We start from the raw sequence: 15,198 nt of genomic DNA on the forward strand, positions 1-15,198 counted from the left end.
AGTTACTTACCAAGAGTTAACAGGTTTCAGAGTAGCAGCTGTGTTAGTCTGTATTCGCAAAAAGAAAAGGAGTACCTGTGGGACCTTAGAGACTAACAAATTTATCTGAGCATAAGCTTTCGTGAGCTACAGCTCACTTCATCGGATGCAAATGTGCTCCGGGGGTGGTGGGGATGAGTGGGGCAGGGAAGGGAGAGCTGCGCTCCGGGGATGGGGGCATGATTGGGGCAGGGAAGGGAGAGCTGGGGGGATGAGTGAGGCAGGGAAGGGAGAGCCTGCTAACCGGACACTGCCAGGTTCCCTTTTCGACTGGACTTTCCGGTCGAAAACCAGACACCTGACAACCCTAACTTCCTTGTCCCAGCCAGGCCTCGTTTACAGACTGAGAGCTGGAAGCCTACTCTCCTTCCCAGTCAACAACCAATTGAGCTGGGCTTTCTCCTTTTAACCCCTTCCTCCCAGCCTGATTGCCTGTGTAGCAAGGCAAAGCTGGCTGAGTCTACAAGCAGCTTGTTAACCCTTTCCTGGCCAGTGTCATGTTTGTGTACCCCATCACAGAGCCTAAAATTACAGAACAAACAAAATAATACGGCAACAAATATGAAAGGGTTCAGGTACAGTAGACTGCAGAGGAAAAGAGGAAGAAGCAGCCTTCAGTGCGTGGATATCCATAGTGAGCACAAGACAGAAGCTGGTTGCAGTTTGAATTTCATGTTGGTTACATTTTAAGAAAGTTTGTGAGGGAATGTGGTTTATAGCAACAGAGAATTAGCAGTGAGAGCCCCGTTAGAAGAAGTAGGTTTCAAGGAGATTCCGCTTACAGTATTTTTCCAATTACTAAAATTATTTCAGTATGTGTTCAGATCTATTAGATTAAGACACCCAGGCAAAATTGTGATGAAAATTCACCAGCCCAAGCACAAAAGCTATTCACTATTCTTTTTTCCAAAGTAACTGACAGTAATGGGGGGGGAAAGGTATTTCACTTGCCCATCAGAAAAGTTACTCACCCAGGTTAATTGGAAAAATGGAATTTTCCGAGGCTCAATTAAGATTAGGTTAAACTAGGATATTAAATGTGAATGAGCCCTACAGAGCCACACAGCTTTGCTACCCAGCCCCCATTTTAACATATTAAGATTAAAAAATAACTATAATATCCAAAAATTTTAAATTTGCTTTTAAAATTATTAGCTAGGAATGTTCATTAGCATGTATTATGTGTTTCAAAATAGTGGTTGCTTATATATACTTATTTTATTATGTTTGTTACTTAGGGTCATGGTGTGAAAAAGAACACAAGACTTGCTTTAGAACTGATGAAAAAAGCAGCATCCAAGGTAAAATATTCATAATAGTAAATATTTATTGCTGTGCTATCTAAGTAAGATGTATTATTACTGATATGATTATAATTTATAATGATTATGTGGCACTTTACATCACCCTAATGCTGTATGAACATTAATCAGTCCTTCCAACATCCTGATCATAAATTAGGAAAGCATTATTATCCTGAATGGAGAAACTGAATCCCACAAAATCTAATTGAGCTCTGGAGTAAGCAGGTGCAACTCCACGGAAGTAAACGGAATTGTGCCTGCATACACAAAAGCTGATTTTTCCTCCTAGTGACTTATACAAGGTCACACAAGGAGTTAGTGGCTGCTGTAGGATTAGAACTCAGGTGTTCTTACATCCAGTTCCTGTGCTTGTATTTCTAGACCGAGTTTCATGTTAAATTGTCAAACAGAAATCCCCACCTGGTCTGATGTTTGGAGATGTTATGTGCCCACTAATCTCACTGAGGGCGATGGGAGATAGGGGTGATCATCACCTTTGAAAAATCAGGCCAACAAACTTCATAGTAATATAGTATAAAGGAGAAGAATAAAGAAGGGTTGAGAGCCAGACTGTGCTTTTGCAATGTGCTCTGTGTAATTGGTGGTGGGTAGCTGCACCAGGACTAAATGGTAACTCAAAGTCAGGATTCATTCCCTCATACCCATTACATCTGGTGGGTAGTAAGCTGTTACCGTCTCTTGCCATCTGCAGATCATTACCTCCTGCACCAGCTCAACTCCACTAGCTGAGCAGCTGAGACCAGACTCCACCCTCTCCCTGCCCTTCTGCATCTCATCTCAGGGGGAAGTAGTGGGTGTGCAGAGGTTACATACTCCTCTGTGACTGGACCAGGGAACTCACATGGGGGCATAATGGCCATGTGCAGCCATGATCTGGCCCTTAGTGATTTCCACATCTTCATATATATTTATGTCCTTATTTATAAAGCCCAGGCCTCTGGTAAATTTATATCTTGAAAACCATAACTATTCAAACCACTCAAACCACTCCACTGTGGGAGGCATACACGGTGTTTCCTAAAACTGACCTGTATGGCACTGGCCGACTGTTTCTACTCTGTAAAAACAGCATATTGAAGTTCCATGTTAATGGCCTCCCATTTATTTTCAGAGCAAATGTAAGGAATGCAAGCCAGAATATCAAAAGAACAGGTTAAAGAATATATAGACATATTCAAGTCTGCAGGGCCTGATTAAATTCATCCTAGCATACTTAAGGAACTAGCTGAAGCAATCCGAGAATCACTATCAATTATCTTGATTATCACTGCTGGTGAATGGGTGAGGTCCCAGGAGACTGGAGAAGGGCAAACATAGTACCTATCTTTAAAAAGGGGAACAAAGAGGACCCAGGGAATTATAGACCAGTCAGCCTAATCTTGATATCCGAAAGATAGTGGAACAAATTATTAAACAACTAATTTGAAAGGGCCTGGAGGATAATAAGGTTTTAAGGAATAGCCAGAACGGATTTGTCAAGAACAAATCATGCCAAATCAACCTAATTTCCTTCTTTGACAAGGTTACTGACTTAGTGGATAGTGAGGAAGCATTAGATGTGATATATCTTGATTTTAGTAAGGCTTTTGGCACAGTCCCATACGACATTCACAAACTAGGGAAATGTCTAGATGAAACCACTGTAAAATGGGTGCACAACTATTTGAAAGACCATACTCAAAGAGCAGTTGTCAATGGTTTGCTATCTAATGGGGGGACATATCTAGCGGGGCTCCATAGTGGTCTGTCCCGGGTCTGGTACTATTCAGTATTTTCATTAATTCCTTGGATAATGAAGTGGAGAGTACGCTTATAAAATTTGCAGATGACACCAAGCTGAGAGGGGTTGCACGCACTTCGGAGGACAGGATTAGAACTCAAAATGACCTGGACAAATTAGAGAGTTGGTCTGAAATCAATAAGATGAAATTCAACAAAGGCAAATGCAAAGTTGGGAAATGCAAATTCCTTCACTTAGGAAGGAAAAATAAAATGGACAACTATAAAATGGGAAATAACTGTCTAGATAGTAGTACTACTGGAAAGGATCTGAGGGTTATAGTGGATCACAAATTTAATATGAGTCAACAATGTGGTGCAGCTGCAAAAAAGGCTAATATCATTCTGGGTGTACTAACAAGAGTGTCATATGTAAGACACGGGAGGTCATTGTACTCAGCTGGAGCACTGTGTGCAATTGTGGGCACCACACTTTAGGAAAGATGGGGTCACACTGGAGAAGGTCCAGAGGAGATCAATAAAAATGATAAAGGTTTAGAAAACCTGACCTATGAGGAAAGGTGAAAAAAACTGGGTATGTTTAGTCTTGAGAAAAGAAGGATGAAGACTGATAGCAGTCTTCAACTATGTTGAGGGCTATTATGAAGAGGATGGTGATCAATTCTTCTCCATGTCCACTGAAGGTAGGACAAGAAGTAATGAGCTTAATCTGCAGCAAAGGAGATTAAGGGATGGCTACACTTGCGAGTTAGAGTGCATTAAAGCAGCCCCGGACACCCTAGCTCACTATCTGTCCACGCTGGCAAGGCACGTAGTGCGCTCTGACTCCACAGCTACAGCGTTCCTGGTGCTCTACCTCAGAGAGATGATTAACGCTTGTGCGCCTTGGCTGAAATGCCTGAGCGTCAGTGTGAATGAGGTGTTGCATTACTGCGCTCTGATCAGCCTCTGGAAATGTCCCATAACCCCCTTAAGTCAAGTGGCCACTCTTCTCATTGTTTTGTACTTGCTGTAGGAATGCAGATATGCCCTTTGAAAGCTCTGTTTCTGACAGACAGCTGCTTATCTTTTCCGAGACAAAGCAACCATTACTGTGGAATGCTGTGGGGGGGGGGGGCGTGCTGCTGTCTGAACTTACAAGACAGCATGCTGACATGCTCTCAGCCCCCCCTAAAACCTACTCTGTCTCCCCCCACATACACCCAACACATTCCCTGTCACACTCCACCCCCCCCCATTTGAAAAGCATGTTGCAGCCACTTGTATGCTGGGATAGCTACCACAATGCACTGCTCTCTGTGGCTGTTGCAAGAGCTGCTCATGTGGCTATGCCAGTGCACTTGTAGCTGTCAGTGTGGACAGATTGCAGCGCTTTCCCTACTGCGCTCTGCGAAGGCTGGTTTAACTCAAAGTGCTCTACATCTGCAAGTGTAGCCATGCCCTTAGGTTAGGAAAAACTTTTTAACTAGGAAAGTAGTTAAGCTTCCAAAGTTAAACAGATTTCCACAGGAGGTTGTTGAATCCCCATCGTTGGAGGTTCATTGAACACAGGGCCTTAGAGAAAAAAGCAGAGAAAAATAAGGGGACCCTAACGATTCCAGCAGTCACAAACCTCTTGGTTACAGCTTGGTAGAACACTGTCTAGATAACATGCTCCAAAGAGCTACAAAGATTAACTTTCTAGAACTCCTGACACTAGACAATAAGTTGGCATCAGAAGATGTCGCAAAGCACAGCTGAACCTGAGTGGTTGAGGACATTTTTTTTTCTTTACCCACAGGGATTACATCAGGCAATGAATGGTTTGGGATGGTATTACCATAATTTTAAAAGAGACTACGTAAAAGCAGCAAAATACTGGTTGAAAGCTGAAGAAATGGGCAATTCAGATGCGTCCTATAACTTGGGTACCCTGCATTTAGATGGGATTTACCCAGGAGTGCCTGGCAGAAATCGAGTAAGTAAATAGTCAGTGTGTGATTTCTTATTAAAGGGTCTGGTTTACAAATATTGGCTTTATTCTTTAAGATTCTGTGTTTACTTAGGAGGGGCATATTCTGCTACCCTTCATCACAGTGAATCGAGTCTTTTCCTGTATGAAGTCCCATTGAAGTCAGGGGCACTGCTTCTGGAGCGAGGCACTACTTAGCGTAATGGCATCACAATCTGCTTCATGCCTGCTAAAGATGTGTTTGCATTCCTCTGACCTGTGTAGTTCTACCTCAAGAGTACCACTGTCCCTTTAAGAGTAAAACACAAGTCCCATTAAAAATGTCATACAAAATCAAGTTTGGAGTTGTTTTATACCTTCTTGAGGGCCAGATTCTGCCATCATTACTCCTGTAGAATAGCTCTCTACTTCAGTAGTAGCCCCATTGAATTCCACGGTACTTTACATGGAGCAGAGCACTATCCAGTGTGATTAAGGGCTGCAGAATCTGCAGGAGAACTTTTGAGCTGTTGCACTGCACTCATATCGAAGCTGCTATTGTTGTGGGGAAAAAAAACAGTTCAAGACAGATTTTAAATGAAATTTCCCTTTCAAAGTCTGATTTGCAATTTAAATGCAGCCCTCATAGACCTACATATTTTATTTTTGTCTTCCTAAGACAGGACCTTAATTTTATATATATATCAAGAAAAAATAATGTTCTTTTTCCAACAGAGGATATCATTATTTTGATTGATAATTTTATGACCAATCACATTTATAGTTCAGAATGCAAAAATAAAAGTTATCAAACCTCATGCTTCAGGCCAAAGGAGGCTGGAAAATGTGGTCTAGGCATTCGAGAGCATGTCTAGTGCCTCAGTCAGTGAGCATATATGCTGCAAACAGCAGCAAGAGCTGCCCAGCAAATGGTGGCAAGCATATTTCTCCTACCTGGGGACAAAAATTACATAATAATGACCTGCCCATAATAATACAATTCCAAGTTAATAACAGCCCCTACAAAAGCACTCTATGGACCTGTATTCCTTCATCACCAAAAGCCTGAGAAAAGAGATATGCTGCTGTGTGCTCTGAAAGTTAATAAAACCAGGCTCTGTTGGATCAAATGAGGGAGCTAGTTACAGAGTCCAGGACCATTGACAAAAATACTGGGTCTCCATTTTACAGCAGAGGTTGCTAGTTAGACGTTCCTGGATTAAAGAAATTGTTTAGTTGTGATTGCTGTTGCTTTACTATGATTACTGTAGAAAACTTGTTGATTATGAGAACTGGATACTCTCTCAGTTCCCCTTCCTTCTGCAGTTCTGTCCTGTCCTGCTGAGCCTGTATTGCCTTATACAAACTATCTTCATATGCTTGAGAAATTATGAACCTGATCCTGGAACCCATACTCATGTGTGTAGTTCATGAAAGCACTGGGACTGCTCACACAGTAAAGGTCTCCAGGATTGGACCCTCTGTTCTTGTCATTCATGCAAATGATTTCTCAGATGCTAGAGAGCAAGCTTTGCTCCAGCAGGCTGTGACACTGGCAAAAACAGCTCCCCTAATTCACCACCAGTTGTAGCAACACTGGAAGCTGTAGTGTAGTCAGGACTGCAGTGTTTTTATCACTAGCCGTGAATGTAGGGTTAGATAGCCTGGAGGTTAAAATGCCTGTATCCTCTCTCTACACTCCAGCTTCCACTGCTGCTATTACTGACAGTGACTTACTGGTCCCATTTTTGTCAGTGTCAACAAAGCCACACTGTATGGCACCAGAGGCCAGTTGTATATTTTATATATTCACCTACCTGATAAAAATGCTACCACAATTTCAGCTTTAAAGAACTTCCAACCTAACCTGGTAAGGTGGTAGAAGAAAGAAACTGATTTCACCCATCTGCACAGAAAGTGATTAAACTGACTGGTTTCATTAGCCAGGCTGCCATTATTTATTTATTTTTTAAATGAAGCAATTATAGGGAAATAGTAATTCCCCAGGAGGTTGCCATTTTTATCTTGTTTCTTTGCAGACCCTAGCTGCTGAGTACTTCTATAAAGCTGCCCAAGGTGGACACGTAGAAGGGACCATACGATGTTCTCTGTATTACATCACAGGAAATATGGAAAACTTTGCTAGAGATCCAGAAAAAGCTGTCATGTAAGGAATGAAACCCTTTTTTTTTTAATAAGGAAAATCTCATTTTTAAACCAGTGATGATTCAAATCATGAAAAAATCATTTCAATTACAGCAGGTTCTCGATTCCTCAATCTAAAAATGTGCATCTTTCTTCTTGAGAAACTGTTCCATGGCAATAATACTTGCTCCTCTTGAATGTTTGCATATCTTAATGTTTAGGAAATAGTTAAGCCTTCGTTTTCAGAGGTGCTGAGCACCTTCAGCTACCTCCTAGAACTGCAGGTGCTTAGCATATCTGAAAATCAAGTTACTGCTGCCCATTATCCCAAAAGGTCTTTTGGTTGATGAAACTATTCACACGAAATTCACGTCTACTGGTTTGTCAAAGGATATCTAATTCACAGCTTTGTAAGAAGAGGTGGGACCTGCATTTTCCAATACCACAGTGGCCTTGTGGTTTCTTAGCACCTGGAACAAATGTATCGTTTTCTCCAAAAAGAAAAAGTAATTTTATCAGCAAAACTATAGGACCATATGCTGTCCTTAATCTATGCAGGGAACTTCCAAGGATACTAATGGGAATTCCATGCAAAGATATGCACTAGTTCAGGGGTTCTCAAACTTCATTGCACTGCAACCCCTTTCTGACAACAAAAATTACAACATGACTCTAGGAGAGGGGATTGAAGCCTGAGCCCTCCGTGGGTGTGGGGGCCAAAGCCCAAGCCCCACCACTCCAGGTGTGGGGGCCAAAACCATAGCCCAAGAGCTTTAGCCCCAGGCTGGGGGCCTGTAACCCTGAGCCCCACCACCAAGGGTTGAAGTCCTCAGGCTTAGGGGCTTTGGCTTGGGTTTTGACCCTGGGAAGCGGGGCTTGGGCTTTGGCCCTGGGCCCCAGCAAATCTAATGCCAGCCCTGGCGGCCCTATTAAAATGAGGTTGTGACCCACTTTGGGGTCCCGACCCACAGTTTGAGAACCGCTGCACTAGTTCTACCAGAAGCTGTGGTCTTGATGCAGAAATTACTGCGTTAAATTCTATAGCCTGTGATATACAGGAGGTCAGACTAGATGTTCTAATGCAGTGGTTCTCAACCTGGGGTATGTATATCCCTGGGGGTATGCAGAGGTCTTCCAGGGGGTACATCAACCCATCTAGATATTTGCCTAGTTTTACAACACACTTGCAAAGTCAATACAAACTAAAATTACATACAGACAATGACTTGTTTATACTGCTGTGTATACTATACACTGAAATGTAAGTACAATATTTTTATTCCAATCGATTTATTTTATAATGATATGGTAAAAATGAGAAAGTAAACTATTTTTCAGCAATAGTATGCTGCAACATTTGTATTTTTGTCTGATTTTGTAAGCAAGTAGTCTTTAAGTGAGGGTATGCAAGACAAATCAGACTCATCAAAGGGGTACAGTAGTCTGGAAAGGTTGAGAACCACTGTAATCTAATGGCCCCTTTTGACCTTAAAAATCTATGAATTAGTATAAGTTAGGCTACTTTGCCACTTATACCTACACAGAGACCCATTCATAACCAGCGTATAAATTGCCACCTTTTGATATGTTGAATTTGACCTGGAGTTTTGTTTTGATGCTGTACCAAAATTTACATGTAAAATGTTACAGAAATAAAATATTACCTTTGGACATTTCAACGTTAATACCACATCAGGGGCTAAATATATCATAGAAATGTATGCCTTTAATGACAAAGAGGCTGATCCTGCACCTGCTTAAATCAGTGACAAAAGTCCTATTGGCCCCAGTGAGAATAGCACTGGACTATGATGTGTGAAATGTGTGTGTTCATTTATTGTCATGTTTCTTCTTTTACAGCTGGGCAAAACATATTGCAGAAAAAAATGGGTACTTGGGACATGTAATCAGAAAAGCTCTCAATGCCTATTTGGAATTGTCCTGGTAAGTTTGATCTGCACTGTGTCTGAAAACTAATTGGTTGTTATGTATGTGATTTATTTTTATAAACTTTTGTGGTAAAACGATGCAACATCTCCCCAACACACACCCAGGGTGAAATTATGACCCCTTGAAGTCAATAGCAAAACTTCTGTTTACTTTAATGAAGCTGGAATTTCACCCAGGAAGTCTTTGACATGAGAATAAATACAACTGAAATAAAACACATCAAAACCAGGACCATACAGAAAGGTTGTCTTTCACTGATCTGTAGACAAAGCACAATTATGGGTAGCTTTTTTTCAAACCTGGCCTCCTTCATTTTAGAATTTTTTTGTGTGCAAAAAAATTGTAGGTGCAATTGATGTAATTGATTTTGTATTTCAGTCTTACACAAACTCTAAGTCAAGGAGCACTTATTCAAAGCACCCTTGACATACACTGCAAACCACCAACCTCATCACTGCTGCTATGTGATCATCCAACAGCAGGTGGCAATCCAACACAACCCCCAAATTGTGCAAACACCATCACAAATGGTGGGTGAACACCCTCTTTCAAAGGGGCAGATATTAGCCTTGCCATATCATCTGTCTGCTTTCCCCAAACAACCCAGCATCACCTCAGTCTTTTCTGGATTGAGCTTCAGGCACTTAGTTCTCATCCATGACCCAGTCTCCATCAGACACTGGGCTAGGCATTCAACAGCACTGCTGGAATCAGGTGAAATGGATCTATAAATGGAGATACTCGTGCAGACAGACAGATTGATGTCAAAACTGTTCCCACTAAACATTATTAAAAATTAGTATTATATTAAAGGGGGTAAAGCAATCAGAATTGGGATCCCATGGGCCATTGTGCAAGGCAGTGTAAAGACACAGGAAAATGCAATGCCTGTCACAAAAAGCCCAGAATCAAAAAGTCAAGACATACTTAGCTGCTTTTGAAAATATCAGAAGTGACTTAGCCACTCAGGAACCTAAGTCTCCTAGAATCTCTATGATATTTAACTTATGTCAACAGCCCACGTGTTTCCCTAATGGTTTCCAGGTGGATTTTATGGCACTTCCTGTGGCATTTAACCTTAACATTCTCTCCTTCTCCCCAAACAATATTTTGCTTTCTTTTAATTTTGCTTTCTTTCTGTTGTATAATTTTGTGATTTCATATTAGATACTTTTTTAATCAGTCCCTGTGTATTTGTCTGGCACATTCTTTCCAAAATATTCATGTAGCTGGTGTGAGCTGGTATTTTGGGAGGTCATTCTGAGGTTTATGAAAGTAAATAACTGAGAAACAACGTTTATGCTGCATCGGCACAATGACAGCAAAATGGTTGCTTTTGCCCTGACGCCTTTCTAGGGCTTTGTGAGAGTAATCTTAGGAAAAAACAAACAGCCAAAACTGTCATATTTTATTCTCTCTTCATCGTGTGTTTTTTCAGTTAGCACTTTTTTTTTTTTTTTTTTAGTTTGTCTAAAATTTCCTCTAGAGACCTAAGGCTGGAGGCAGCCAGAACTTACAGTGGGCTGCAGGGAAGACAAACACATACTGCTGAGCTGAGATGGTCCTTGTCATGCACGGCACTGTAGACCTTAGTATCTCTAGTCCTAGGCACATTGTTTTACACATTATTCTGTCCCAGGCATTGGTAGCACAAGCTGACACTGACAGCAAAGCTTCTTCCAAAACATAGAAACACATGTTATTACCTTAGCTGTGTTCTTCATTATGAAGAGCTTTGGTTATGTTCCCCCCAAAATTAAATAGGTTACAATGTCCAACAAGCCAGCCAACGGAGTCTCCATGCAGCCCACTTTTGTGGTCCACTTTTGCATGCGTGCTCATTTGCAGACATAAGCATCTTAGTTTCTGCATGCAGGCACCAGAGCATAAGGCGTGTCATATTGGATGAGGCCAGTGGCTATCTAGTATCCTGCCCCTAGCAGTGGTTAGTCCTAGAAGAAGGTTTATATCCTAAAATATGAGGGTTTATATTCCTAATGCATGTTCATGCAAATCAGACAACTTGACCTCTGTGTTCTGCAAATTGGAAGCACTCTTCCTTTTAGTTTTATGTGGCACTTTATCATGTGCAAACCTTTAATCAGCTCTAATCGTTTATTTTAAATAATGCCCTATTTTAGTCCCATTATTTTACAGGGTGCTAGAAAAGATGCCTGTGTGAAATAGGCCCTGTTGACCCAATTCTGTCCTCAATTACCCTAGGCCATTCCCACTGAAGTCAATTGGAGTTCTGTGCAGATAACTGAGGATGGGAAACTATAATTGCAGTCCCTCAAAAGCTAGGAGTTGTAAGCTGGTTTCTGCAGGTGGGCCACCTGGCTCTTGATTTCCTACCACTATTCATTTAGATTTGAGACAGCACAGAATATTTAGAGAGTCATTTGCAAAGACTGGTGTTAGTTATGGAAGTTTTGCGTTGTTCAATGTGTTAATCGTTCTGATCTTTAGCTCATATGAAAAACCTCTGGTTTTGAATTTGTCTCCATATATATCTCACACAGAGGTGGAAATTTCAATTTGTTGGAGAATTTAGTGTTGACATTGCTGCAGAGGTCAGGGAGTTTGCTACAGTTTGCTGCTAGACACATTGGGTCCCAATCTTAAAATACTGTTTTGCTGACCAAAATGTTTTGCATATACTAGAGGTCCCTAACTGATCCGGTGGCCACTGGTAATCCTCAAAATACTTGCGGGTCATGCACGGAGAGCTGACTAGTCATTTGGTGCTGACTTTCCTTGTCCCAGCTGTTTCTACAGGGCTTTAGACTCTTCACTGAAAAAGGATACTTTAGGAATCTGTCCCATGCAAATAAGCAGGAAAACAGGAGCAAAGCCTGCTTATTTGCATGGGGCAGCTGGTATACAGTGCTGCCAACTCTCACTTTTTCCTCTGTGCCTCAGTTTCGCCATCTGTAAAATGGGAATAATGATACTGACCTCCTTTGTAAAGCACTTTTGAGACCTGCTGATGAAAAACATTAATTATTATTATTTTGGGTCTCTTTGCTTAAGCCTCTGAAGTCATGCAATTATATGAGAAACTTTGTTTTCTTTTAAAAGACCACAAACCTGTTTCTAGCCTTAATGTTTGCAGAGAACAGCTTGAAAATGTGACTCCTAGAGGCTCTAAAACCAGAAAGCAAACAAAAATCACCCTCATTTTTAAAAGCCAGTCGTGATTTTTTGGGTGGGGCTTGGCCTTCATGAGTGAAGGAGAAGAGGAAACAGGAGCTCCCGTCAGGATCAGAGTCCCCAGTAGACTGCCAGTTACTGAAAATGTGATGTTGACTTTTATTAGTTGTATTGCAATAGTGCCTGGAAGCCACAGCCAGGACTGAGGTGCCATTGTGCTAGATGCTGTTCATGTGTACATGCACACACAAACACCACTGTTCCAAAGAGTTTACAAGCTAGATAGACAAAGTGTAGGAAAAAGAGATGGCGCATACAAGCAGAAGTGAAATTTGGGAAATGTAATGTTAGGTCCATGTTGTGATGATGGTGATGTATATGTGTGTGGTGTGTTTTTGTTTGTGGCACCTTAGAGACTAACCAATTTATTTGAGCATAAGCTTTCGTGAGCTACAGCTCACTTCATCGGATGCATCCGATGAAGTGAACTGTAGCTCACGAAAGCTTATGCTCAAATAAATTGGTTAGTCTCTAAGGTGCCACAAGTACTCCTTTTCTTTTTGCGAATACAGGCTAACACGGCTGTTACTCTGAAACGTGTTTTTGTTTGTTTGTTTCAGGGTTATATCTTGAAACAGGCCACTCCATCTCACTTAAGTGTCATAATCCAGCCTTACACACCAAACATTCTTTCAGGTGTACTTTAAAAGAGTAGAACCTTACATGGAGCTGATTCTGCCTCAAAGCAGAAGAGAAGATGCTGAAACCACCCAAAACCAAATTCTTTTCTGTTATACCAAATGTGGCCAGTAGATGTAGCCCTTGCATGGAATAGCCATTCATTTCTTTCTAAACCATGCTCACAAATTCTGCTTGCCCAATGGATGTTTCAGAATTTATTTGGTAGTTCTAACTATAGCTAAATCCTGGTGATTTCAGTTTTTTTTTTATTTCTGTCCTCTGTTTTAGGCATGAAGCTCTGCTGTATTATGTTTTAGCAGCAGAGGCTGGGACTGAAGTGTCACAGACAAACTTAGCACATATCTGTGAAGAGAAACCAGTAAGTACATTTATTCATAATACATGGTCCTTTAAAATCATTAGTGATACTGTAATACTAATAACTTTCCTGTGATATAAATGGATCCACTCTTTTTCTTTCCAGGAACTAGCAAGAAGATACTTAGCTACTAATTGTGTTTGGCGATACTATAATTTCTCCATATCTCAAATCAATGCTCCCTCATTTGGTATGTATAGCATACTTTTTATTGGTTTCAGAGTAACAGCCGTGTTAGTCTGTATTCGCAAAAAGAAAAGGAGTACTTGTGGCACCTTAGAGACTAACCAATTTATTTGAGCATAAGCTTTCGATGAAGTGAGCTGTAGCTCACAAAAGCTTATGCTCAAATAAATTGGTTAGTCTCTAAGGTGCCACAAGTACTCCTATACTTTTTATTAATTCAGATCTTAATAGGATTTCAGTTTTCATTGTTGGTTACAATGAAAATGTAAAAGTGTGTATACAGTGTGAAGTTTTTATGCTAATGAGCAAATTAAGGAAAGAAAGGGGATGGATTATGGGGGAGGGGTCTCGCTTTTTGCACATGACACAAACTGAGTGTGGAGGAGTGGGGACTGCAAAATGGCTGTAAGCTACCTTTGCCCTTCCTTGGTTTTTGGACCACCGGACCCAGGATTGGTCCCCCAGAAATATGCAGAGAAGCCTTTTCAGAAAGGAAACTTTAAATTAGAAACTCCTGCCATTCACACCTTTTTCTTTTATAACTGCAGTGTTTCAACCGGAATTTCAGTAGTAGAAATGTATATCTCTTGGCAGGCTTACCTATATCTTAATGCAGTTTGTCAGAGAATTTCCTACTTTTTTTAAGATAGTGAATAACATTTTCAAAAGCACCTGAGTGACTTAAGTCTTATTTTCAGAAGTGACTAAGTCACTGATTTGCGTGCTGGAAAAAATGCCCTTAAATGAAAGTGCTTTACAGTGAGACACTTAAAGAGCTTAGTCTGTTTAGCTTATCAAAAAGAAGATCAAGACTTAATTATGGTGTGTATTTTCACAGGGAGAATATGTGGGTACTAAAGGGCTTTTTAATCTAGCCCAGAAAAGCATAACAAGAACAAATGGCTGGAAGTTAAAAGTCAGACAAATTCAAATTAGAAATAAGGAACCCATTTGTAATAGTGAGGGTGACTGACCATGGGAACAAACTACCTAGGAGGGTGGTGGATTCTTCATCTCTTGAGGTCTATAAATCAAGACTGGATGCCTTTCTGGAAATTATGCTTTAGTCAAACACAAGTTATTGGGCCTAATACAGGGTAGCTGGGAGAAATTCTATGGCCTGTGTTATGCAGGAGTTCAGAATAGATGAGCTATTGGTTGCTTCTGGCCTTACAATCAATCTATCTGTGACTTTCAGTGACGCTTAGTCTCCTAGGTCAATTAGATACTTTAGAAAATTTTACCCTGTATTTAAAAACACTGATACAATTGTAGATTTCATTCTGTAACAATGTTTTGTTGTTGTTATTATAAGTGTAGTATAAAAATAATGCAAGCTATTCAATGAAACAGAAAAACAATAACGTATTTGAATCCAGTACCACACTGGTGGTGCCTGTATCCAACTCAGTCCAGAGTGATTCACCCATTGGAACTTACGAACACCACAGGGTTTTCTAATGGAGCTTGTAACATCTTGTGATATGGCTCCCAGAACTTACAGACTTCATGAGCACAGTCTTATGCCAGAGAAGCATCTAAAGTTCATCAGATTTCTGAAATTAATTGCAAAACATCCCTTGACTTAAATGGAGTCAGGATTTCACAGCTGGTCTCTTTAGGAAGCCGAATGAATAAAACAATTTGAAGGTCTAGGGTTTCTAGGTCTG

The 15,198-nt window shown here is 40.8% G+C and overlaps 1 protein-coding gene across 2 annotated transcripts in view; it reads left to right on the plus strand.

Annotated features, from left to right (window-relative positions):
- The window catches only part of SEL1L3 (SEL1L family member 3), a 61,581-nt gene that overhangs the window by 32,495 nt on the left and 13,888 nt on the right, over positions 1–15,198 (plus strand). For both annotated transcript variants that reach the window (XM_084625427.1, XM_084625428.1), the window contains exons 14-19: positions 1,278–1,340; positions 4,885–5,061; positions 7,074–7,201; positions 9,040–9,123; positions 13,252–13,342; positions 13,448–13,532. In XM_084625427.1, coding sequence (XP_084481553.1) covers positions 1,278–1,340; positions 4,885–5,061; positions 7,074–7,201; positions 9,040–9,123; positions 13,252–13,342; positions 13,448–13,532 — 628 coding nt within the window. The remainder of the gene's footprint in view (positions 1–1,277; positions 1,341–4,884; positions 5,062–7,073; positions 7,202–9,039; positions 9,124–13,251; positions 13,343–13,447; positions 13,533–15,198) is intronic.

The sequence above is a fragment of the Lepidochelys olivacea genome (genome assembly GCF_965140295.1).
Source record: "Lepidochelys olivacea isolate rLepOli2 genome assembly, chromosome: 4".
Lineage (NCBI taxonomy): Eukaryota > Metazoa > Chordata > Testudines > Cheloniidae > Lepidochelys > Lepidochelys olivacea.